Source organism: Corapipo altera, unplaced genomic scaffold (assembly GCF_003945725.1).
Source record: "Corapipo altera isolate COAL_440 unplaced genomic scaffold, ASM394572v1 22b, whole genome shotgun sequence".
Lineage (NCBI taxonomy): Eukaryota > Metazoa > Chordata > Aves > Passeriformes > Pipridae > Corapipo > Corapipo altera.
Genome location: NW_020884876.1, coordinates 28,907,343 through 28,931,927, shown reverse-complemented (window position 1 = coordinate 28,931,927; position 24,585 = coordinate 28,907,343). Strand labels below are relative to the sequence as shown.

The 24,585-nt window shown below is 35.7% G+C and overlaps 1 protein-coding gene across 3 annotated transcripts in view; it reads left to right on the top strand.

Annotated features, from left to right (window-relative positions):
- Window positions 1-17,304, top strand: part of CCSER1 (coiled-coil serine rich protein 1) — a 572,831-nt gene extending 555,527 nt beyond the window's left edge. Inside the window, exons 9-10 of one of the 3 annotated variants that reach the window (XR_003526446.1) lie at window positions 14,527-16,380; window positions 17,293-17,304. Coding sequence is in view for 2 of the 3 variants with exons in the window: in XM_027636005.1 (XP_027491806.1) it covers window positions 14,527-15,012 (486 nt within the window). In the remaining variant the exon portion in view is untranslated. Of the gene's footprint in view, window positions 1-14,526; window positions 17,065-17,292 lie in introns of those variants that run through there. The other 2 variants (XM_027636005.1, XM_027636006.1) reach the window with 2 other exon arrangements.
- Window positions 17,305-24,585: the final 7,281 nt, after the last annotated feature.

Here is a 24,585-nt window from a genome sequence, read left to right as displayed (position 1 = left end):
AGAAGCAGCTTAAGAATTTTATGAGTGCACCTGGGAATATAAATTAGATTTCTTCTACATAATTTTTAAAGTTATTATATATGATTGTTAGGAATTCTAGGAAGGAAGGGTAGAATTTGCCCATTTCAGACACAAAAGCAATCCAGAATGAATGAGGAGACAGTAATAGAAACTATGAATTTATATGAACCATTAACAAAGGGGGGGGGGGGAAAAAAAAAAAAAAAAAAAGGTGAAAAAAAAGGAAGATAAAGAAGACCAGAAATATGAAGTAGGATTAAAGATGTTTTTAACAAATATGTTCACACTATTGGTGGAAACTTCAAAGAGCTTTAATTTGTCTCAAATAAAGTTATCAGAAAACTCACAGCTTAAACTTGTGGCATTAAAGTAAGTCTGTGAATTGTTTTGAAAACAATATGTGCAATGAATGTAAGGATATATGTATGGAATAAATGCACCTTATACAATTGTTCTCAGTCTCAGGAAACCTTTCCACTGCCTTTTGTGCAGAATTCAGAGACTTGAAATAAAAATGAGGAGCAAAGGATTCTTATATTGTGGCATCTTCTTCATTGCAGTGTCTGAGCTTTCATCATAATGGAGAATGTAGGAGGTGAATGTGGATTTCCCCTTTGCATCCTTGCTTAAAAGCTCAAAAACTGTGATTGTGTCCTTAATGATCTGCCTTAAAATATACTCTGATGACAATATCTGCCTCTAAAATCTGAACATATACATTTCACCATATCTATAACAAAGAGGAAGAGTAATTTATTCCTTCTTAGTTATCTGGTATGCTATCTATAAAGTCAGGGACAATAAGTTCTCAATTGATACTTCTGGGAGTTGCTAGCTCTCATATTTCCCATTACTCAGAAGATATCAGAAGGGGAAAAAACCAACCAAACAACCAAAAGAGCCTTTTAAGTGTATTCCTTAAAGCCCCAAACCTTCAGTAGGAGTCATGTAGGTATATCTCAGATCCACTGAGAAACTGCTCTTTGTAAACTGCTAACACAAGTGCATACAAAAGACTTAAATCGTAGTGATGCTCTATTTTCAGCAACAAAATGTTCTGGAGACCTTAAAAGGGCTCTGTATAAAATGGAGAGTTTCACCTGAAAGCCACAGCTGCCATTCGTCTTCCATACAGCTTTAAATCACCATCTGCACTCATTTGTCTAAATTCAGGATCTCATCCCAGAAATCTGTAAAGAAAAGAAAAGTTTAATTATGAAAAAGGCTTTGTCTGGCTTTGTGTTTTACATCACTTGGTTATGAGCAATGTGGATAAGCAAAAATCCTAGTATCTTCACTCTCAAGATAGAAATATCAAAGTAATTCAAAGTTGCAAAATTTTTGGAACAACCTTTTTCAATATGTAACAGGACATAGAAGTGATGCTAATTTATTTATCCTATATTGAATAGTGTGTCTGAGAATAGCATTAAAGGTGATAAATAATAACCTGATAAACTGATACAGAGTCTGTCACATTTTAAAAATAAGAAAATGCCTGCCAACGAGAACAGATGGTCTTTGGGTGTTGCAGTATAAGAATGCACTAGTAATTTCATTATCTTTTTTTGTAAGAACAAATTATGAACCTTTTGTTTGCTCTATGTAAAAGCAGGTATGTTTTACAGAGGGTGAAGGTGTAAGAACCATGTTCTTCTAGATGGTAATCCAAAATACCTGAGTCAGTCCTGGAGTTGAAAGGTTCTTGTGTAAAATTGGAAAATCATCCTCTGTTTGTCATGTAGTAGATATTAGTAGATATTTCAGTTGACCAGTTTGTGCATGGAGATGATGTAGAACCCACGCAATCCCATTTAAATGTGTTTATTCCGATGCAATTTTTATTAATCATTTATATCCTACAAAGAATAATTAAGGGATCCTTATATGTTTTGCATTTTTATTTGGTTTTTGTCATCATTTGCCTGAAGACATTAAAATTTACCATGGTGATGGCTTTCATTTAGTGGCCTAATAGGAACTTGCTTGATGTTTATGGCTTTTTCACAGTGAAGTAGTGAATACAAAGTTCCTTAACAGCAAAATTAATAGTTAGATGGTGCCCTTGGGAAATTCCAGAGTTGGTAACTCCCACTGATGTCATATATGAGAGAAAGTTTTAACTTGTGTTTGCAGCTGCTCCATGCCTTGAAGAACCAGAACATGAAACAGAAGTCTCAGAGATGAACTCAGCAAATCCAGTAGCCAGGCAGGCTGGATGGAGGTGACAGAGCCAGAGGACTAGGAGTAGGAAGGTTATAGTTATGCACAGGCAAAACTCTGGCACTGGAGATGGGTGGGATCCGTTCCCACTAGAGCTTTATAATCCCCTGTGTCTGCAGGAGCCTTGCTTCCCTTCAGGGACAAATGCCAATGGTGTGTCACAGCACAATAGAAGCAGAAGTGCTCTGCATTTGGCAGCAGAGCTCAGGCAGAGGAGGAGATGGATCCCCACCAAGTTTTTTTGCATAACCCGCTTTCAGTTGCCACATTGCTGCCCTCTCATTAAAAAAAAAAAGAAAAAAAGAAAAGAGAGAGAAAGAAAATCTTGGTCTCCATCTTCCTCTTTGGATGATTGTTCTGGCTGCTTTTCTTGTGTGACTAAAAAGTGTTTGATCAGTGAACTGTTCTTGTTGAAAAATAACTTTCCACATATAGAGAGATTTGAAAGACATAGTTTTCAGTCACACCAGCTTCCTTATTTAATTCACTGCGTAGCCACTCAAACCCAGACACTGGCACAAGGGAATTAGCAGGCAGGGATGGCTCCAGCAAGTTGAACAGTAGATGACAGAGGTACAAAACTTAATATAGTGGGGTAAGTTTTGCACACAGAGGGTTCTGCCCCATATTGTCTAGCATAGCAGTGGCCATTTTATTTGATATAGTATTAAAAAGTGTAGTTCCCAAGAGAAATATTCTCTAGAGAACCCCAAGCCCCCAGGGTAGAAGTTTAAATAATTCTCCATGGATTTGTACCCTTCTTTTTAGTATGAGCTTGAGGTGATTCCCTGAAGTGTAGACATCCTGTTACAGCCTCATATTTGAGAACAAAGCAGTAAAGACCAGAGTTAAACACAAGAATATACAGTCTGAATAAGAGACACAGGTTTTAAATATGAGGCATTTCTGAATTAGGCTTTCTAATACTGTGGTTTGTCATAATTCACATGCCAAGCATTGGCAAGATAGGGACATTAGGGGTTTTTTTTAGTGCTGCACTCCCATAAATTCTTGAATTCTCATTCCTCATTTCCTTGTCTTCCCATGATAATTTGTAAGAACCAGAAATCACCTATAATTAGCAAACTCTACCTAGAATACCTAGTTAAAGACTTTGCTGACACAGTACAAGTGAGAAGCTGCATATATTTTTCTTTTATATGTCTTTTTCAGATCTAGCATTTTGCATGCTAAAAAGTCAAGCTGTTGTTTCTTTTTACTAGTAATAGCCATAAATGTTAAGAATGAAGTGAAAATAGCTTAGCAAATTACCATATATTTCTTTTCCCGAGAGAATGAAATAATGTATAATAGGTATTGTTTATGGCATTGTGGGCTAGTTAGATTTAGTGTGCTTTTTATTTCACATTTACACTGGCTGTATATATACATATAGATGGTCAAATTAAGCCAGTAGATCATTTCACCATTTCTAGCAACATTTTAGAAAATATTACCTGTGTGCAACGTGACCTGACCTGTTTGTTCTTACATTTCTTGTGGGTGAGGAATTCACAGGTTTCTTCACTAGGGCTTTTTTTTTTTTCCTTTCTGCATTTTAATATCTATGCAGGTTCTTTCCTTCTCTGCATTTGTGAGATTTGTTATAGGCAACATTATTTGAACACTATTTAATATTAAAAGCTTCTTGGAAGAAAGTAAAGATATTTTCATTAAATTGGACCTTAGATAATATTCAATAATATTTTTTCTGTGTAAATATACACTAAGCATAGAAAGAGAAGTTTGTACTGTAGATATAGTTTTTATTTTATTTTCCTTTATGTGAACATATAAATCTGCTTGATGTTATTTAAGGGGATATCGTGATATTTAAACTCTATTAAAATAAAGCTTAGTGACTGTTATCAGGTAAAAAAATAAAAAAAAAAAAGAAAATATTAGACACCCTTATTAGGGCTTTCAGGAGGATGTGTTTTAATATTAATGAAAAGTTATCATGAGTCATTCTGGTTAGAGATTCTCATAAGGATGTGTGTTGAACTTATAGTATAAATTTTGTTAAATCCACTATTAAGATTTCAAAGCAATGGTACTCTATCTGGAAATGAAAAGTGTTAAATGCAGACTATTGTTCAATTAAATAATTTCTGAAGAGAAAGGAGAACCTACATTTCTGCTATTGAGAAGCAGTTTCATTTTTGTATTGGCATGGAATGCATTTTTGTTCCTGTATAAAGATTGGTATTGACATACACTTTCAGCATTCCTCTTCAGGTACTAAAAGGAGAATGCTTTTCTTTCTACATAGGAGCCACTTCCTATTTATTGTCTAACACATGTGTTTCTGAATTTAAAGAGAAACAGTCTGAAAAGTTAATATCCCTATTTCAATTCAAAATCAGTTTGCAAAGCAGTCAGTCTGAGCTTTTTTTTTTTTTTTTTGCAACACGTTTGCTCCATGTATCGCTGCATCTTGTGCAAGGATTTCAAGCGTTTGTGTGTTGCCCACATTTCAAGACAGGATAGTTCAAGGAAAGGGAATCACAGAGTGTCATGACACTGGTCAAGCTTTCAGAAAGAGTATGACTGCCACTTTGAGAGTCTTCTCCTCTTCTGGCAGGCGTGTTAAAACTCTTTGGAGCTTGGGGCAGGAGCAGTTCTCTGCACTACAGACCAGCACTCAGGCACGTTCAGCATTTTCTGTTCTCATTATTTGACGTATTGTCACTGTGGCTGTTGGATAGATTGATTTTTGGTTTAGAAGCAACTGTATGCTCTAAGGTCTTCTTTCTTGTAGCTGCACCTCCAGGAAAATGAGGAAATGGAAGAAGAGAAGGACAAGGAAGAGAAAGGTGAAGCAGTGTTGCTGCTTGAACACGAGTTTTCCCAAAGCAGCAATGTACTGTGCACTAAGGAATAACTGTGGGCAGGGAAATAAAAAAAAGCCTGTGTTGCAAGTTTGGGGTGATCAGGTAGATGTTGTGCATGTAGAGCTTCTACATTTCATTTCCTTCCCTAGCACTATGCAGGCAGATATCAGCATGAGAGTTTGTCTGCTGAGAAGTGTGTAATTATTCCTACATGAAAAGCCAGGAGTCAGCTGTTAACCTGTTTGGCCTCGGGAGGTGAACTGTTGAGACTGCTCTGACAGGGTGGCTTTGTGCTGCTTATTGAATGTGGCAGGTAGCAGTTGGTGGGTGTCCTACTGTTTGCCAGACTTCCTGAGGTTACTAGAGGCTCTCCATGCAATTGCTCAGCCAGTTGCAGGGAAATGTAATTTTAGGACTATTCTGGCAGCAGTAGATTAGATATATGTTAGGACAAATATGCTGAGTTGTGCTCCAGTGTGCTCTAATGCCCAAAACCTACTTGATTCATCATATTTACTTCTGGTTGATAGGAAAATGTTTGTGAGCTGGGGTTTTCAAAATTTCTACTTGATATTCCTAATGAGACAAGGGTTCTTTTTCAGCATACCTAGTAGTATAGTCATCAGCATAGTTGTTTTTGCTCCAGAACACCCTGCTTAATCTCTCTTTCCACAGCTGAGGAAGGATTTTACTTTGGGACCAGAGCAAAGAACTGCCAAACTAGTGTCTAAGCATCTTCCAGATCACAGCAGAGATTGTGGTTAAAAGACTGAAAGGTAGATGACATGCACTAGCTGAACGCCTGGAAGCAGCAGAGTTGGTATGTACCCTGAATTATAGAGTATTCCCTGTTTCCTGCAAGGTTTGCAAAAGCAAGGGGAGCAATTTACCAATGACTGAGAGGCAGAAACCCAGAGGTGAGATAGGCAGCTTGTAAGATATCCCCTCCTAAATAATGAGCACCTGTGCATTGTAAGCATAGCCTACACAGCCTACTTCAGGTGTGCTGTTGGAATATTCTGGGGAGTTGTTTGTGTGTGCTTTATAGGCCTTTAGGAGTTGATGGATGTCAGTCAAATCTGAGACTATCTTTTATCAGTCCTCAGGGTGTGTGTGAGTATGTGCATGCACATTGTCCTCCTTCATGAATTTCAAACATTTCTCATCTTTTATCTTTCAGTGTACAGTTAATTGGAGTGTCTGGAATGTTGCCTTAGACAGCTTTGTTGTCTGTGTGCAAAGTTTTGCTACCATGCTTCCAACTTCCTTGAGTTGAAGCACAGTGTCTTTTTAGCCACATGGGCCAAATTTTTAGCCAGTTTAAGTGTTGGTAGTCTCAAACAAAAGGCAGGTTCATTGTACATGGATTAGATTAAATGTATCCTTTTTAGATAGATGACAGTTTTAAAACAGTGCTGTTTTGGCTGATGAGGGAGAACACTAAGAATATCTGTAACACTAATAAATGCTACAAAATAGAGAAATTCAGCATCACAGGGATTTCAGTTTACAGCAGAAAATCTGATGGTCAGACCAGAGATCTCCCCTTGAGGGTGCCTTGAGAGCTCTTTGTTGCTTGAGTGGCAAGCCATGCGGGTCATGCCACTTAAGCTGGTCAAAGGACTCACCTCTTGGAAAAATTTGTATTCCTTGCCAGATTTAGGACCAATGTACTGGGGCTTCAGCCCCAGTGATAGGATGTAAATAAAAAGCAAAAGTAGAAAGTGAGTTGCAGATCTTATGTGTATGTAACTTCCTAAACCCTATTCTGTTCAGTCTTTTGCCTCTCGCTTGTTTTCATAATTGGATCTCAGACTCACAAGGCACAGTGTGGCTGAGGTTGGCAGATCATTCTGTCGAAACCCCCCACTCAATCAGGGCCACCTAGAGCTGGTTGCCCAGGATAATGTCCAGATGGCTTTTGACAGCTTTTTCCAAGGATGGAGACTCCAAAACTTCCCTGGGCGACCTGTGCCAGTGCTGTTACCCTCACAGTGAAGTGTTTCCTGATGTTCAGATGGAGCCTCCTGTGTTTCCATTTGTGCCTGTTGACTCTGGTCCTGTCACAGAGCACCACTAGAAAGAGCCTGGCTATATTGTGTTTGCACCCTCCCTTCTGGTGTTTGTACACATCAATGAGATCTCCTTGAGCCCATAAACCCAAGTGAGCAAATTATCTTCTATTGCTTTTTTTTTTCCAAGTGAGAAACCCATAGTTTGGACTGTAAAGAAAAGAAAATGTAAATTTACACTTTTACAGAGAAAGGGTATGCTGCAATGGGCAGTAGCTAAATGCCTTCCCATGTGCTTTATTACAAAAAGTTGGAAGTATAGTATGAAATATAATGTTGCTAACAAACCCTAAGCTAGCCATAGAAATAGAGAAGTAAAATCCAATATTTCAGTATTTTTGACAAATTTCTTGGTGTTGGTTCTCCTAAAAAGAAAGGCAAAGTAAGAAATTTCAGTTGATGCTTATTTATGTTTTTGTTTCCTTTTGTTCATTTTCCCTTGCTAAGTTTGTGTGATATAGTTTTGCTGAAGGAAATAAGGAGCTAATATGGTGAATATTTTGAAATACCTGCATTATTTTTTTGCATGTTTCCAGGGAAGTAAGATGGAAAGGAAGGGGTTTTTTAAGATTCAAGTAAGAATCTTGGTGCTATCAGGCTTTTGTGAAGTGTTGGGCTCTCTAACTTTGCAGGCTGTATTGGGCTCCTCGTGGTCATGCATCCTGTATAATCATGTACTTTAAGAGAATAGAACCTTCACATCATATATATAACTACTTAAATGACCCAAACTTTCTCCAGACAGGGATAGCTCCAAATCCAACCAGCACTTTCTCCAAGAACTGTGTATACGTAAATGTCTTAGACACTAGTCCCCTCTGCTCTGTAGAGACACTGTCTCCTAGCAGCAGTTTTGTCAACAGCAGTATGTTCAACTACTAATGTAGGATTTGTTACCAGAATATAGCAACATTTCCAGTAAGGACCTGGATAGCATTGCTATAAAATATTTTAGTGGATTAAGAAGAAATAAAATACATTCTCCGTTAGTTCTCCGTACATTCTAAGTTATGCTGTAGTTTTACTCCCTCTTTTGGATTATTTGATTTCACCAAGAGAAATCTATGGCTTTTACTGCAGAGAAGGTCAGACAAGATGATTGTAACAGGTTTTTCTGGCCTTAAAATACATGAAATATATGAAATAGTATTTACCTTGTTGGAGTTCATTTTCCTGAACACTAAGTAGTATGTCTCGTAATGAACACTGCCCTGCACAACCTGGTTTAAAGAGATCTGAATTGAATGGACTCTTGTAGACATACAATAAAGATGCTATGAAGTATTTTTCTTCTTTTGTGTAAGCTGCTGGCATAGGCAGAGACTATTTTATGTACTTATCTGATGGGTTATCTTACCTATGTGAAACTTGGTTTGTTTGAAATTACACAGGGAAATTTTCTATCACCACCAACTATACACAGTTCTAAAATGTAAGGAGCTAGAAATGGACTTCATAGCTTTCAGGTTATGGTCATCAATAAAATAGGTAAGGCACAAGGCAGAGATCCTTTAACAAATTATGTCTACAGAGCACATCAAATGCTGTATAGAAATACTAGTTTGGCTTGCAAAGCCAGAACACCTGTGTTAGCATAGCAATAAATGTCATCTGAATAGCACATTCTTTCAGAAGGGCTAATTAGCACTTGTCCAGTTTTCCTGATTGTAATTCCGGAGCAAACTCCCTTAGTGTTTCCTCAGGAGCTTTGTGTCATACTTCATTGCCCACACTGCATGAACTGTGGTCTTTTGAAGTGACCCTGGTGTTCCCATGAATCCACTTCTGCATTTTCTGTTTGTTCATTTTGCATCAGTTATGCAAAAGAGGACCTTAACTGCAGATACTTGTGACTTTCTATATGACTGTAGCTAAAAGCATGGCACAAGAGGCCATAATTTCTTGTGTTGCACAGAAATAGTGAGACCCAAAGTGCTGCGTGAACGTGGGGCCTTATCCAGTCTCCTTTGGTGGAGCCTCGAAGGTTCCATGGGCAAGTTTGACTTGGGCATCTTTCTCTAGACTCTGCTGCCTGTAAACAGAGGTGGAGCCTGTGCATAAAAAGAACTTAATGAAGAGATTTTCATCATAATTGGCTGCCATAGATATGCTTACCCAAAGAAGCTGGGGGGACAGAAGATCAGTAAAAAGAGATGTAAAAGACTTCAGTAGAGGCAGAGGTATTATGAGAATTGCTGGAGATGGGGGAGCTAGTATTTGCTATAAAATGCAAATTTTTCTCTTAGATTTACTAATGAGAAAAATCTTCCCGTTAACCCTTGACATGCAGTATTGAGAATGCAGAGTAGTGATTTACTCTGTTACTAGAAATTAATGGCAATTTCTTCACTGTTTTCTTCCTGCTTTATAAAACAGCATTACGTCCTTTTACACCTTGTTGCCTTAACTGTGCATTATTACTTACATAAATAAAATTTTTCAAGGATAATTCTATGTTGTGGGAAAATGAATATCTTATGTAAGCCCTCAGTCAGTTACTTATCTCACTGTATCACCACTACCAGAAAATTATTTTTGGACATTAGCTTACTATAGTTCACTTTTATTCAATTTCCCTGTTTGTTTAAACGGCCTTATGGCAAAGAGGCATGAATTTTAGCATACCATAGTTTTTGCTCTCAGTAAGTAAATGAAGGTGTTTGAAAGGCAGAAAGAGAAATGTATCTAATCTATGTTGACTGCATTCATTTTATAATGGACAATGGCAGAGCTGTCAGATTGATCAGCAGCTGATTCTTACCCATAACCTGTTGATACTAGTCCATGACTTATTTTGATACACTGGGCTTGCTTTCTTCCTTTCATGTGTCACATGTTGCCAGAAGGCAGCATGAGATGTTCAATATATGCAGGTCTGGATTGTAAAAGCCACTCTCTCAGTTCAGGTGCTACTGAAATCAATAAGAGTGAGTGCTTTTTAAGAGTCTTGAATGAAGAACAATTACCTGCAGCAGCTAAATTACATTTTGTATTGGATCATCTCTAGGCTGGAAGCTGGTAAGCACAAAAGTGAGGAGGTGTAGAAATTAAGGAGCTGACATAGTGACAGATGTGGCATACCGAAGTACTGAGTTAACCTGTGTTTTGGTAAATTAGATCTTCACTTATATAAACTGTCAGAACTGCGAAAGGCATCTGAAGGGATATAAATTCAAAAGCGTCGTGCAGAGCTTAATCCTTTCCATCCTTCAAAGAAATACAGAGCTATAGCACCTTGTTTTTTTTCTGGACTCCTTTATGTTGCTGTATATTTTATGAATTCTGGGCTAGGCCACAAGTGGAGACAGTTCTGCAGAAGGTGCTGCAGTCCAGCTGAGACCTGACAGGGGCCAAGTGAGCCGTGCTGGGCTGTATAGATAATATTGCATTGAAAAAACATTTTAGTTCCTCGCATATCTGCAAATACAAAATTATTAAGCAGTAGAAAACATGACAGAATCCAAAAAGTCTTCAGGTTTCTGTGAGAATAATTGCTTTCTCTTGTGTGCTTCCATTAACACCTCTGAAAGCAAAAATCCTTTGGGGTGATAAAACCATGTTCTTTGAATACACCACTGTTTGGTTGTTAGGGGGCAGTGGGTAGGCTGATGAGGGAGTATTTTGTTTGTTTTTATTCTCTATGCCTGCTGTCAGAATGATGTATTTAAGAAAGCTGCTCTGTTTGAAAGAATTACATTATAGGCATCTAAGACTCCCAGGTGCCTCTAGGCGCAGACATTTTAAAAATCTGCACCCTTTTTGGGGTGTTTTTGTAATTCATGTCTTTTTCTGTCAATTTTTATTAGTACTTTATCACAAGACAGTCAGAAACAATATTCATTTTGGAATGTCCTGCAGCACTATTGTCTTGTTGTTAACTCTTGTCATATTTCACTCATTGGGTTTGAAAATGGAAAGTGATGAATGACTACAGTGTTTTGTTTGTAACGTGTCTCATTCTGGAGCTTTCTCTGAGAGTACTACATTTTCTTTACTTCGTGATGGGTCATTGAGGGGGCTTGGGTTTTTTCCTAATATTAGAAAAAGTTGCTAAAATGACAGTCACAAAGGAATCCTCAAAAAATGTATGGAAAAGTTATTTTAAGAATATTAAGTTCTCATTTTGATTTAATCTTGATGTATTTAGCGGCAGTGTGGAATAATCAAACCTAAAATATTTTGATATTTCTCACGTATTTGTGCCTTAAAACATAACTGATCATGATACAAACCTATCAAAATTTTACAGCCAATCAGATTTTAATAAAACCCTTTTTTGTTTTCTTTTTGAGAAATAGAGTCAAGCATGAAGCATGCACTTTTTGTGCGTATGTGTTTAATATGATCAGGAAATTCAAATCCAGATGTTTTCTTAAAGGTTAAGACATATTTGAAACAACAAAGGAGGCCTTTTTTTCCCCCTCTGCATATATTTTAAATGGGACACTTTTGAAAGAAATTTCACAGCCCCATTTGCATCCTAATTGCAACCCATTTCCTGGGCCCACAGTTAGGCAGACTATAGAGTGGCATTGGGGATTTCTGGGGCAGAGAAGTTGTTGGTTCTAGCTGAGCTACTGAAAAATAAAAGGGAAAGAGATGAATGGATTTTTTGCTTCAGCAGTCACCAGCTGGCAGATCAGCTCCTTGGAGCACTGCCAAGCAGCAGTTTACAGCAGCGCTGCAGCTGCTCTAGGCTAGGCTGGAGCACGACTGGCATGAAGCCACCTTCAGCTTAGGACAAGGACTCAGCCTTCAAATTGGCAAACAGATGCATTGGGATTGTGGCTTTGCTCGCTCATGTCTAATGCTCATAGAACACAGTTGGTACCTAAAAGTCCATTGCAGAAAATTTTGCATTAAACGTTTACAAGAAGATAAGGAGAAATAGGTTAAAAATAAATGTTTAAGTTTGTCCAACTTTTTTGTTGTTGTTGGTATGGCATGTGTGGATTTTACTTTTGTACATTTCATTCTGGGACATGTTTCTCATTCTGACCAGTTCATAAGGATCCTAAATAACTGTAAAATGGACCAGCAAGAAAACCCAATTGGATTGTATTCTTTCAAGCTAAATTATCTGAATTCATCAAATGAACAAGAACATACAACTAATTTTAATTCTGTATGCTATGAATTTTATAAAAATGTTAGAATTATAGCAAAAAATAACTTGCATTCAGATCAAACCCGCATTGGACTTTTTATTGATAATATTTTGGAGGGAGAATAATGTTATTTGTGTGAAGAGAGGGGAGAGGATTTATTGTTTATTTTGACTCCCATCTGATCACTGTTTTCTCTTTTCCTGATTAGAAGCTATTCTTCAGTAATTTTTTTCATAGATAAAAATAATAGTATTGGGTTTGGGAGTGTTTCTGTTAAAATCTCTGCTCATATCTAACTATGCATCTGATAGAATGAGTCTGTCTCTCCTTGTTAACCATCTTGTTATCTTATTGCTGGGGATGTGGCCAAACCAATGTCTTAGAGTACTGATGGCATATTCTGAATTTCTTTTGGTATTTTAAAATTTAGATGAATTAGTCTTAATTTGTTATCACCTGGTATTTGTTTAATTATTCAATAGAAGAGGAATTTCAGCAAGTTACAACTTCACAAAACTAAGAGCTTCCCTAACCATATCTATATTATTAAATATTTATTGATACATACACACAAACTCTCTCCCCCCATTGCCCAGGAACCAGAAGCAAGTATTTTGTAGACCTACAAACCAGCCTTTATTTTCTAAATTGAAAATATTTCATGTGAAATATAACCTTGATAAGGAAGAGCAAAGAAACACCACAGTGCCAGATATTCATAACAGCATTTCATCAAGATCAAGTTAAAAAGCAGTATAAAAAAATCATGTAATCATGCCTTGACCTGTTACTGGTACCCAGTTTCAACAGTATGCCTTGCTTTGAACATGCTACTGCAGTTTTTATTTTCAAGATCAGTTGATTCTTCTCTATTTACTTTAAAATCTTCTTGTTGTTACAAATAATTTCACAAGAATTTTTTCCCTACAAGTTTTTATTTTTTATTCTATTTCAAGAGGCAAGAGTTACAGCTTAGAAATTCTTAAGATTATAAGACAACTTGTATCCAAGACTTCTAGCAATGGTCATGCTTCTCACTAGAAGTGACCTGTGTAGCCAAAGCCACAAAGGTCTACAGCAACATGTTTAAACTCTGGTTATTCACATGTCATGCTGCTTATGACTGAGTAATCTGATTGAATGAAGACAAGAATAGGGATATTTACTGATTAAACAAATTCATGACATGCTTTTGATGGCACATCAGTAGCAGCTGTAAGAATGAAATGGTTCTTAATTCCTAGACTTTTTACTGAGTAGTGTATATGACCACTACAGAATCAGGGAAACATCCTGAAATATTTTTAGCAAAATATTGTTGTAAGGCTTGGTAGCATTTTTTCTTCTCTCAGCTTTTTTTTTGCAATGTCAGAGCTCATATATTAATGTAAATGTCAAGAATGCTACTATGTCCTTTTAGAATTCTGTTGCAGAAAACCTATATGGAGTCAAATTGGACTTTTGTTGCAGATTAACTAGTTGCTTTAACCAGGGAAAGTGTACCATCACCTCATCCTCAGTCAGGTGTTCTGTGGAGGACAATATGAAGTATTACACTAGTTACACGTTGAAAATTTGCAGTGATCATTGTCATGTAGAGATAGATTTCCATCACCTAAACAAAATCAAATGCATGTGTAATTACACAGCATCAGAAGTTGGTAACATGCTGGAATCCATCTTACATTGTATTTTTACTGGGCAGCTGAAATAAAATTATTACTCTGTATTTGACTTGTAAATATGCAACAAAACACCTGGATTCAAGGAACAATAAGAACTGAGCATGTTCTAAGCTTAACCAAGGCATGAAGATCTTTATAAAACATGTTCTTTAGATTTTGTAAGCATTTGAGAGTATTAAGTCTAGAACTGTATGCAGTGAAAATTCTCGTTGTTTCATCATATGAAATGCTTTTGAAAATCTGTTTACAGTTCGTGGAAACTTTTTATCCAGTTATTATGTTCTGAAAAAAAATTATCCTCCTTTGATCTAAACTATGTTTTTTTAAAGAAAATGCCTGAATCATTACCTGTAGTAAGCATTTGTCAATGTTAATGCTGTTAAATATGAATGAACAGTACTTTTATTTTATGCTGGCAGTGCCTTGGAAGTTTTACCAGCAGTTGAGAGTCATCTTTCATTTTAGTCTGCCAGACCCATGTGCTGGGTCTACAGAAACGTGTAGTGAGGAGTGTTTTATATATTCCACACCATTTTTCTGCTGTGTTCTTTACTAATAATTTTGTTTTGTCTTGTTTCCCCAGACTACATATCCAATCAGAATGGTGAGCCAAAATCTCAGCACAAGGGACAGAAAGTCAGCACATACTCCCACCGAGGACCCTTTTAGACACCCGTCAGGCAACCAAGCAGCAGCCTATGAAAGCAAGAGCTGTCAGCTGTCTAATTTGTGTCTGAGTAACCTGCTAAAAGAGAAGGAGATCGTGGAAGTCATCAAGCATACTAGAGGCACGTATGAAACCCTCGCTTCAGAGGTCACCCAGAATGGTTTGGCTATCACAGCACCGAGTACAGAAAAGCCAGCATCCAAGGCAGACAGCTATCCAATGTTCTCAGGGGCTCCAAAAGACCAAATTGCTGTACCTCGGCAGCACACCACCTTCACAGGGAGACTTGGACAGCCTCCAAGGGGACCCATCTCTCTACACATGTATAGCAGGAAAAATGTTTTTCTTCACCACAATTTACACACAGCAGAGCTACAGACTTTAGGTCAACAAGATGGCTAAAAAGGTGCTTATATTCTTGCCATGGAAGGAGAGTTGTTTAAGGAGGAGAATAAGCTCACCTAGAACTCAGTCTTCACTTGTCATCTGTTGCTACTTTCATGTGAAAAAAATAACGTAAAAATTTAACATTGTCTGTAGATTCCATACTTTCCCATCTGGGACTGAGGCAAAAGGATGAACTAAATTGTTAAATAACTAGCCTGATTTGTCATGCGGAAGTCACCATGGATATAATAAATGGGACCATTTGGCTGGCACTGCTAGTCCAGTATTGGCAAACTATTTTTTCCCCTCTATAAGTCACTATCATTCCTGAAAGTTCTAGAAAATGATCTTAAATAATATCATGTATGTTTAATGATATTACTGTTAAAGTAGATGTGAGGAATGAATAGATAATAATTAGTAAACCCTCTTGAATTTTATAGAGATTAGGGAAATAAGGAGTCAGAAATCTTTAAGGACCCTCTTTTTACGTTATGTTTTTTTTAATACAGTGAAATTTTCTGACTTGTAGAGGTCCTGCTGTATGTGTTCTATGAGTGCCTCATGCCACAGGAGAGGAGATGAGTGATTTTCCTTTAACAGCAAGGTCCATAGAGACTCACCAGGTTTTCAAGTCAGTAATTGAGTCCCAATGAGAATGTCAGCTTGGTTCCTCAACCTTCCCTTCCTTCCTCCCACCTTTATTTAGCAACATTTCTTGTTTCTGTTCTATAAGGACATGTCTGGTTGTGCTTTACAGGCAGTGTATCACTCATGATGCAGTGTGACATTCTGCTGTATAATGCATCCTATAGTTTCATTTCACTTCCCAAACCAAAAATGGGTGAAAGACAAAAGAGAATTCTTATTACCCAGGCCAAATTACCTGCATAAGTCGAAATTTCTATAGGCTGTGTCATCTCTACTTAAGAACCCGGTTTATACCAACTCAGTAGGTTTGCTTGTCTTGACATCTTACACAAAAGTGAGGTTAATTTAATGCCTGGTCTCACAGGGGTATGAAATCATCTGATCACACCATAGAACTTGCAGACCTGTCAGTAGCAAAAGATCTGGTTTTCCCCTCTCAGAAGGCCTGAAAACAGGCGTCTGAGTCAAGTTACTCTAAACATGTGGCATATACTAAACATGACACTTAGTTTACAATCTCTCCGATGGAGGGTACTCTGAATTATAGAAGGAGATACAGTTAGTAGTTTATAAGTAATCTGGTACATTTAAGTACAATTGAGGCAGATCTGAGACAAGTCCCCTCTCTCTTAACTGGTGATTAAGAAAGCCAAGGGTGCAGCACATTCTCACAGGAAGAAGCAGGGCAGTGTGACTTAACAGAAATAGCATATAAATAGCCACTAAAAATCTGTAACTTTTGAAAGGTAAGTCACATAGAGCATGTAAAATGAATTAATGATCCAATTTTACCTAGTGTTAAATATATCTGCTTCACTACTTAATATTTAGATTAACACAAGGATTGGTTAGATTAAGAAAAAAATAGACTATGAGCTTGGCAGATATTCTGCAAAGTGATTTCAGCAGCCTGAAATTTCCGGCTTCTGTTTATTGAGGATTTTATTTTGGTTAGAGCAGATTTTATTACATTATCTGATGTTGAAGAGAGCAGGTTTTGTCTAAATATTCTGTAGTGATAATTTTGAGTATCCAGAGATGGATACATAAGAATGAAGACAAATATTTGCCAAAATTCTTCATGTTCATGTGTACATTGCTACTGCCAAAACAGAATGTGCAAAAATTGCAAACACAGCTTGACCGAATTAACTATGGGTATCCAAGACTCCCAGTTCTGCATTGCAACTAATAATTTAAAGTCTACCAAAAAAGTTAAAAATAGTAGTAAGAGAATTTCACTAATCAGAATCACTTTCTGTTCTGAGCAATCTCTTAATGTCATGGTGGATTCAGAGGACAGTTGATTCCTACTAACAGTTCATTTCAGTCTTGCTCATCTCAAAATTTGATGTGTGCAATTGTATTTCAGATCTGTAAATAAATTAAACATATGCTGTAATCAAGGATTTTTTTTTCCAGGATACAAATGTACTATACTACGTTAAAAAAAAAAAAAAAAAACAACAAAAAAACACACACACCCCAAAAAAAAACAAACACAAAAAAAGGCAAACCATAGCTTATGTACTACAGTTGTTTATTTCCTGGAAAAATGGACTTTTGGATTACAATTTATTAAAAAAAAATCCATCTATGAATTTCAAAAAAAAAACCATTTTAAATGCTACTATTTTCTTGGAGAATCTTTTATAGAGCTGAAAACTTTAAAAAAACCTGGAGAAAACAGTTCAATGAAAGTGAGGGATATTTTTAAAATGTCATCTTGAAGCTGTTTTGTATCAGTATTTTCAGCATTGTTATGTTATTTGTAATACTAAGTGTAAATCTCACCCAGAGAAGGGTATTAGCCACATGTTAATGTATAGTACAGTAGTAACTGTAAAACAGAGGTCCTTTCTTTGATCCTCTTGTGTATATAGTAAATCATAAAGCAACAGCATGTGGACATTCTTGAAGTGAACTGATTCCTTTGTACTAAAAATCTCTAGTTTTTTAAGAGTTCCATGTATAAAATGATTTATACATTTCTCCAAGGCTGTACATATCCAAAGACATGACACCAGGGGGAAAAGGCATTTGTTATTTTTTTTGCACAGTTGTACCTTTTTTCCCTTTTTTTTATTTTCTGTTTCTGTACAACAAAGCATAACTGCAAAGTTTCTGCTTAAAATTACTTTTTGTTAGTTCCATGTCTTTTAGTGTGATAGAGGGCAATTTAAGGAGGAAGAAATCCCCAAAGAAATAGTCTTTCCATTTGAAGCAATGTCCGTCCCATTTTTTAAAAAAATCGCTTGCCAAAAGGAACCTCAGACCTGTGCCCTAAATATTTTTTTAGTAATTTAATGAAGCCACACCTGAAATGGCTTGTCATCTCTAGACTTATCCTTACTTCCCTTACTAGAGTGCTTCTACAGGACATGTTTATAAGGTACAATGACACACTAGAGCCAGCCCTGGTCATAAATTATTGAGATGGAAGGAAAACACTTGTCCAGTACTGGTTTTATATTTGGCTGTGAGAGCAGTGGAAGAGGTTTTTTTGTGTACCTTGTGCATGTGAATGAAGTTCAAGCTGTGTGCTTGTGCGCACTGGGAAGAGAAGTCTTACTACAAACCTCTCCTGTATTTAGGCTGTTTAGCAGCATATGAAATAATCCAGCAACATCAACTTCTACCACCTTTCAAGATAGGGCAGGGTTCTATATGTTAAATTAAACAGCCAGAATATATTCCTTTACTTCAATCCAGACTCTTATTGCTTTTCTTTCCAAACTAGGCACATGCACATAAATGTTAGAAGGGCTTTCCTTACATGACTTTTTTTCTGCATATTGTGAGAGTGTGTATCCAGACTAAAATGTTCACATGATGATTAGATAAGCATTTGATAGCTTACCAAAATATTCATGGTTGTCCTACAAGTTCATTACAGTCACTACCTAAAAATTGATATTTTTCCTTTTCCTAAAAGCCAGTTTGGAAGTAGTGATTTCTGTCTGTGCCGATTCACTTTATATTGTTAAATACAGTGCAAACCAATAAATCTAAGGTATTTACAAATCAGTACTGTAATTTATATGCCATTAAAGTTGTGCCATATCTCCACTGGGTTGATTGGTATGACATTGACTTCAATTAGATTATACTGAGTTAAGTCACCTGATGGTTGGTATTGTGGCCTTTCATCCAACTAGTCTCACTTTATGCATAGGCGACTCCAAATTTGGAAATCTTTCCTAGTTCACAAATAAGACAAGAAAATATTTGACCTAGCAAAAATGCCAGATCACGATCGATGGTGAATGTGCTTTTTTTTAACCTTCACATTCAAAAGCGAAAAATCCGTGTAAAACCCTTTGTGTATCTACATAGGTTGTAGATGAAGTAGAGTAACATCTAACAAAATGTTGAAATAAATACCTGGAGAAAAAAAATATAAGTTGTGCTATAACACACAGAGGTTATAAAACAGAAAATACTCCACCGAGAAGATTTTTCTATTGCACAAATTACATCTCCTTATACTCTGTATTGTGACCCTTTCTGTGTCTCACTGAATTTCAAAAACATTTCCTTTGGGTATAGGCTTGTAATGACTAAGTAGACAGGTTGCACCCCTGTGTTATTTCTGCTTTAAGAAGGCTCTGCTGGATTTTTTGGTTTTTTATATCTCACCATTAAATTGTTTAATATTTTCTCCCAGAACTGTTGTGCTGCTGATATAGTAGTAAGTACATTCACAGAAAATGTTCCCTTCCTGACTGTGAAGGCTCAAACTGCTTAGAGCTGATTTACATCACCCCAAAAACTGTAAAAATTACTTAAGCACTTGCATAAACAAATACATTGCAGGATTTGAGCCTGCTTTTGTCACACTGAAAACGCCCTAACAGGGTAGTTTTTAAATGTGTATGGATATCAACAATATTAGTAGAATTTTTATTTATTTTAAATTTTCCATTATGTCAATGCACTTTATATGAGGGTTTAATATGAACTTATTAACTTGTATTTTTTTTCTTGATTTCAACAGGGTTCAAAAGTCTCTACTTTAAGCATGTAAGCAATCCCAAAAACTAAAACAGTCAAATCCCACTTCTTTGAAAAAGTAACACACAAATAAATAATATTTTTTCTAACATAAGCAATTCCATTCATATTTATTGTTTGAAAGGTATAATGTACGAAAAGTATTTTTACTTATATCTACATATAACTACTCTTCAAAACCCCCAGATAAGTAAAAAAGATAAGAAACTGCCTTTGTACTAAAGTCACTTGTCCGGTTATACCATTGGGCTTTGTTTGCCATATCATTAATTAAAAAAAAAATCTATTTCTTTCCCATGGTTAAGAGTGCGAAAAAAATAACGTTTTTGTACATGCTCTACAGATTTTCTGTGTAGAGATGATCAATATTACAAGTAGAATATAAGCAAAGTCCTTAATCAGTGATGCATCTGATGTTGTTTAAGAAAGAGCATCAACAGTACATAAAAATCTGTGTAAGAGGAGAACAGATGTTTTGTTGCCCAGAAAAATCTAATGAAAGGGTAAAGGCTGAGAGATTAATAACTCTTCTTCTGTTCCAGGGCTGGTCATACATAGCCACTTGCTGTGAAATACACTGAAGCAATATTTATAAAGTAAATCAATTGGAATAACAAGAAATGAGATAAAATGATCATGTAACAGCACAAAGTATGGTTAAGGGTACTTCCATAATTTGATCAAACAGCATCTGAGTGAATTTACATCTTTTTATTACCAGGGTATTATCTTTATCTGAAGGATAAGTGTAAGCAGAACAATGCAATTGCATTGTAACATTGAAATGATTCAGAAAAAAAAAAAGCCTTGCACTTTGTATCATCTTTTCTAACTATCTGAAGTAGATTTATGTAATTGTATTCCATGCAGCCATGGTACTGCCATTACACTGGGTATCAGCCTGCTCTATAAAGTAAGTAAACACTGAAGAGAGTCATGACCCAGACCCTGCATCAAGAGCTGCATTTATTTAACAGGGTCGCACTTTCCAATAAATGGCAGAGATTCTTGTGAGAAAATCTTTATACAAACATCTCCACAAACAGTTTGACCTATGTGAACTTCAAACTGATTTGAGGGAAAATTAAAATTTTAATTTTAAAAAATTGATTAAAGCTTTGACTATTTTTGAAAATTGTACATATTCTTTAGAACTGCCAAAGGCCATTAGAGTGCTTTGGGCATTTTTCTATTAACAAAAATATTCTGCTTTATGTATTAAAATTGGACATTTTATCTGATCATTTTCTCATTGTGAATTTGTTTATGAGTGTCTTGCTGTTCAGGATACTATTTTTTAAAACTACTGACCACTATAAAAATTGAAGGACTAATAAGACATTGAATTTTGTATTGCATGCTGTTATCCATTTAATTTTAATAACAGTACACTGCAAGGCTAGTTGTTATATGCTATTGAAATAAATTTTTTAAACGTAATTGGCAATATCATACAGAGTACTTGAATTAGAGGCTTTAAAAGAATAACAAAAATGAGAAAAGAAGGAAACTATTAACTTGAAGGTTAAGTATAAGTAATGCACTGTTGAAGAGCATTGAAAATTACAGTTCTGTGTGAGACAATGAAAAGCTTTTTCACGGAACATACTCTAGTCAGTCCAGGATCACTTTGATGATGGTAACATAGATTTAAAGAGAAAGAAATGAGAATAGTTTTTCTAAGAGATAACACACTTAAAAAGGCAACTTAAAAATCAACTTGGATCAGAATTTACAATAGTGAAGATATTTGCCCCAAGATATGGTCTGAAAAGAAAGCTGTAAAATGTATCTAATCTCTGATTTGACAAGTTCAACAGTGATTTTAGTGGTCTTACTCTACACAGCCATGAATTAGTTAAATTCTTATTCCTATTTAACAAGCAAATATTATGTAATATTTAAGAACATTCAAGACATAACCTTAACATTTTATTTTAGTACCACAGTTCGCCACATCCTCTGATTTTTTCTTTTATGTTTTCTTTTTTAATTGTTTTGAGGTTTTGTAACTTCTGTGCAATAAGAATCTGATTGTTTCAAATTCAGTCTTTGTGCACTGACTGAAAAAAGATTCATAGCCTTTAGATAAAAACACTGTTGTCTCTGAAGAATATCAAGCAGAATTCTGCTGTGTTTTTTTAATCGGATTATTGGGTAAATAATTTCTGTGGATTACTTTGAAAAGTTATGGCAGTCTGTAAAACAGTACTGTGAGATTCTATTGGTATTATTTAATGGTTGTTTGTTTGTTACTGTTTCTGGTTGACATTATTTTTCCTTCTATGTTTAATGGAAAACGTATATATATATTATTTTTAAATATTTGTATGGAATTTTAATTTTAAAAGTTATCATAGAGGTACACATTCATATATTTCCATATTTAAAATTAACATAAAGGGCTTTTACAGTTTTTGTTTTCATTCTGCCATTGGTTAATAAAAATCCTGTGTTCTATGATGAGCCTTTGTTGATTTCGTCTTTGAAATGGCTTACATTTGTTTGACTTTTCTTCATAGTTTTGTTGAGAAATACATGTTACACTTTAATAAACAGAAATTCTTTTATGACTTAATGCTGTTAGCACTCTGTCACAATCAAAAGACTTATACTGTTTTTTCCTGAGGTTCTTTAATCACTTGGGAATTCTAGATTGAAGCTATTTGATACTGTGCTAATAATAAAGTACAGATACCTGTTCAGAACTTTTTACGCTATCAAAAGGTTATATACAAAAATTCTACTGTGTTGCAGGAAAAAAGAATCTATTCTGCCTTGGTATTTTGCAAAGTCCTTATTACACTATTTCCTAGGTACCAAATAATTTTGCATACACAACAGTCCTCAGTTCCCTACTCCACTTCTCACCTGTTCTTAGTGTGAAAATAGTAATTTCTGTAATTAAAATTAGGCCTTAGTTTTGCTTTTCTTCTCTTTAGCTTCTTTTTCTGCTGTATTCTTTTGCTTATATTTTGTTTATGTTTTTGTGCTATCCATCACCGTGTTTTGAGTAGGATGTTATAAAACCCTCCTCCACTTTGCTTCATTTTCCCTAAAGCATATCTAAATGAGTGTCTTAACCATCAAAGGCCAAAAGCATTAATATTACTTTGATTCAAATACAGAATAAGTAAGCAAAATTTCACATTTGTAAGGCTATAAAATATTTGTCATCACTAACAGTAGTATATTATTAAAAGAAGTATGAAGACTAAAGTGATTGCTGATGGTGTCATAAGTGAGTTCTGTTTCAGCGTATTCCTGCATGTAAATAATTCCTATGGGCTGCATTCTCAGACCAACAGGTTTATTTGTTTAGGTTTTTTTAATTTGGTCTTTTTTTGCATCACCAGCGGTATACCATTTTCAGTCCCAACTTTGAAAGCCTCAGCTCAGCCTCCAATTCTGCATCTAGAAGTGGCTGTGGTTCATTTTGCAGTACTTAAATGTCTACTACTCTCTCAGTAATACTGTTTAAAATATGTGTCCTACTCTAAGCTGTTTCTTCCTGTTACTATACACTGTTGAAAGCTGCTCTGTTGAATGGCTGCTCCATTTCTGTGCTGTTTATGGTAATTCATTCTAGCGTTTTGGTCCCTGGCAGAAATATGAATCTTAATAGGTTATTTGACTTTATAACTATATATATATATATGTATCGTTCAAAGAAAGATAAAATTGACATAGAAGAATAGCTTTTAATCTGATATTTTTCTGTGAATTTAAATTAATGTATTGTCAGCCTTCTACTAAATGAAGCTAAAGAAACATCAAATTAGATGAAAGTGCTGGAAAGTGGAAGATTTTTTTGAAATTAGCACACAAAGTGCTTGGGAGCTAAGGAAACTTCTAACATCACTTCCATGAAGCTTGAGTGTGTCCAAAATGATGGACAACTTAGTCTTTGTACTGTGATAGTCTTTTAAGTGCCTGACAACTTTTTCATGGTTACATTATATATGTTTCCTTACTTCCCTGTAAAGTGTTCTTGTCTTTTATGAAAGGACAGGAATTTATTCCCTATCACAGAAATACCTCAGTAGAAAAACTACTGATTACTCAGAGTGAAACAATATTCATTAGAGAACAAAGTAATTTCTCAGTTGGTTAGTATGTATTATTATTAGTAATATTTTATGTTGTAATAACTCTTAAAAAATATTAATGTAGTTGCTTTAGAAACCCACATATATAACAGAATGAACTAAGCCTTAATTCATAGTTTCAGTAATATGAAATGAAAGGAAATCAATCCCTCAGATTTTTCAAGTGTTGGAAAAGTACTAATAATATCAGCATAGCTCCTTGACTTCACTTCTTTTAGTGACAAATGTGAAACACTTCTTCTAAGAATTTAATATTATTCAGAAAAATCCTGCATATAGTGAGTCAGTGCAAGTTAAACTATTTGCAAACATAATTACATCTACATGCAGCACTCAAGCAACCTGACGTTATAGAGAGCTGTAGTTCAGAGGAATCAACATCTACCTTTACACTGCTGTGTAACATAGATGTGCACTCCTGTCTGCAACACTGGCTAGATACAGGTTCTGCTCTAAATTACTTCAGTTATTTTAATCCATTCTTCCTTTTCTCATATTTTCTTTTATATTTTGTTTAAAAATTCTATCTGTATTCTAAGGTATTCTGACCCCCTTAAGACATTGAGAACTTTAAGAACTGAGTTTCACCTGTGCTTGATTTGATTACAAGGTCATGAGATAAGTACCAGACCTGAAGAGGTAAGGGGAGTTGGAGGTTGTTACTGTCATTGATATCAGTGGTCTTGCACAAGCAACACTGAAAAAAAAGGTAGTGAAAGTGCATTTTGTGGGCAGACAATGCAAAGGTCTGTGAACAGCATAGTCTGAATTATGTGGGTTTTTTTGTTGTTTGTTTGGGTTTCTTTTAAGGCTG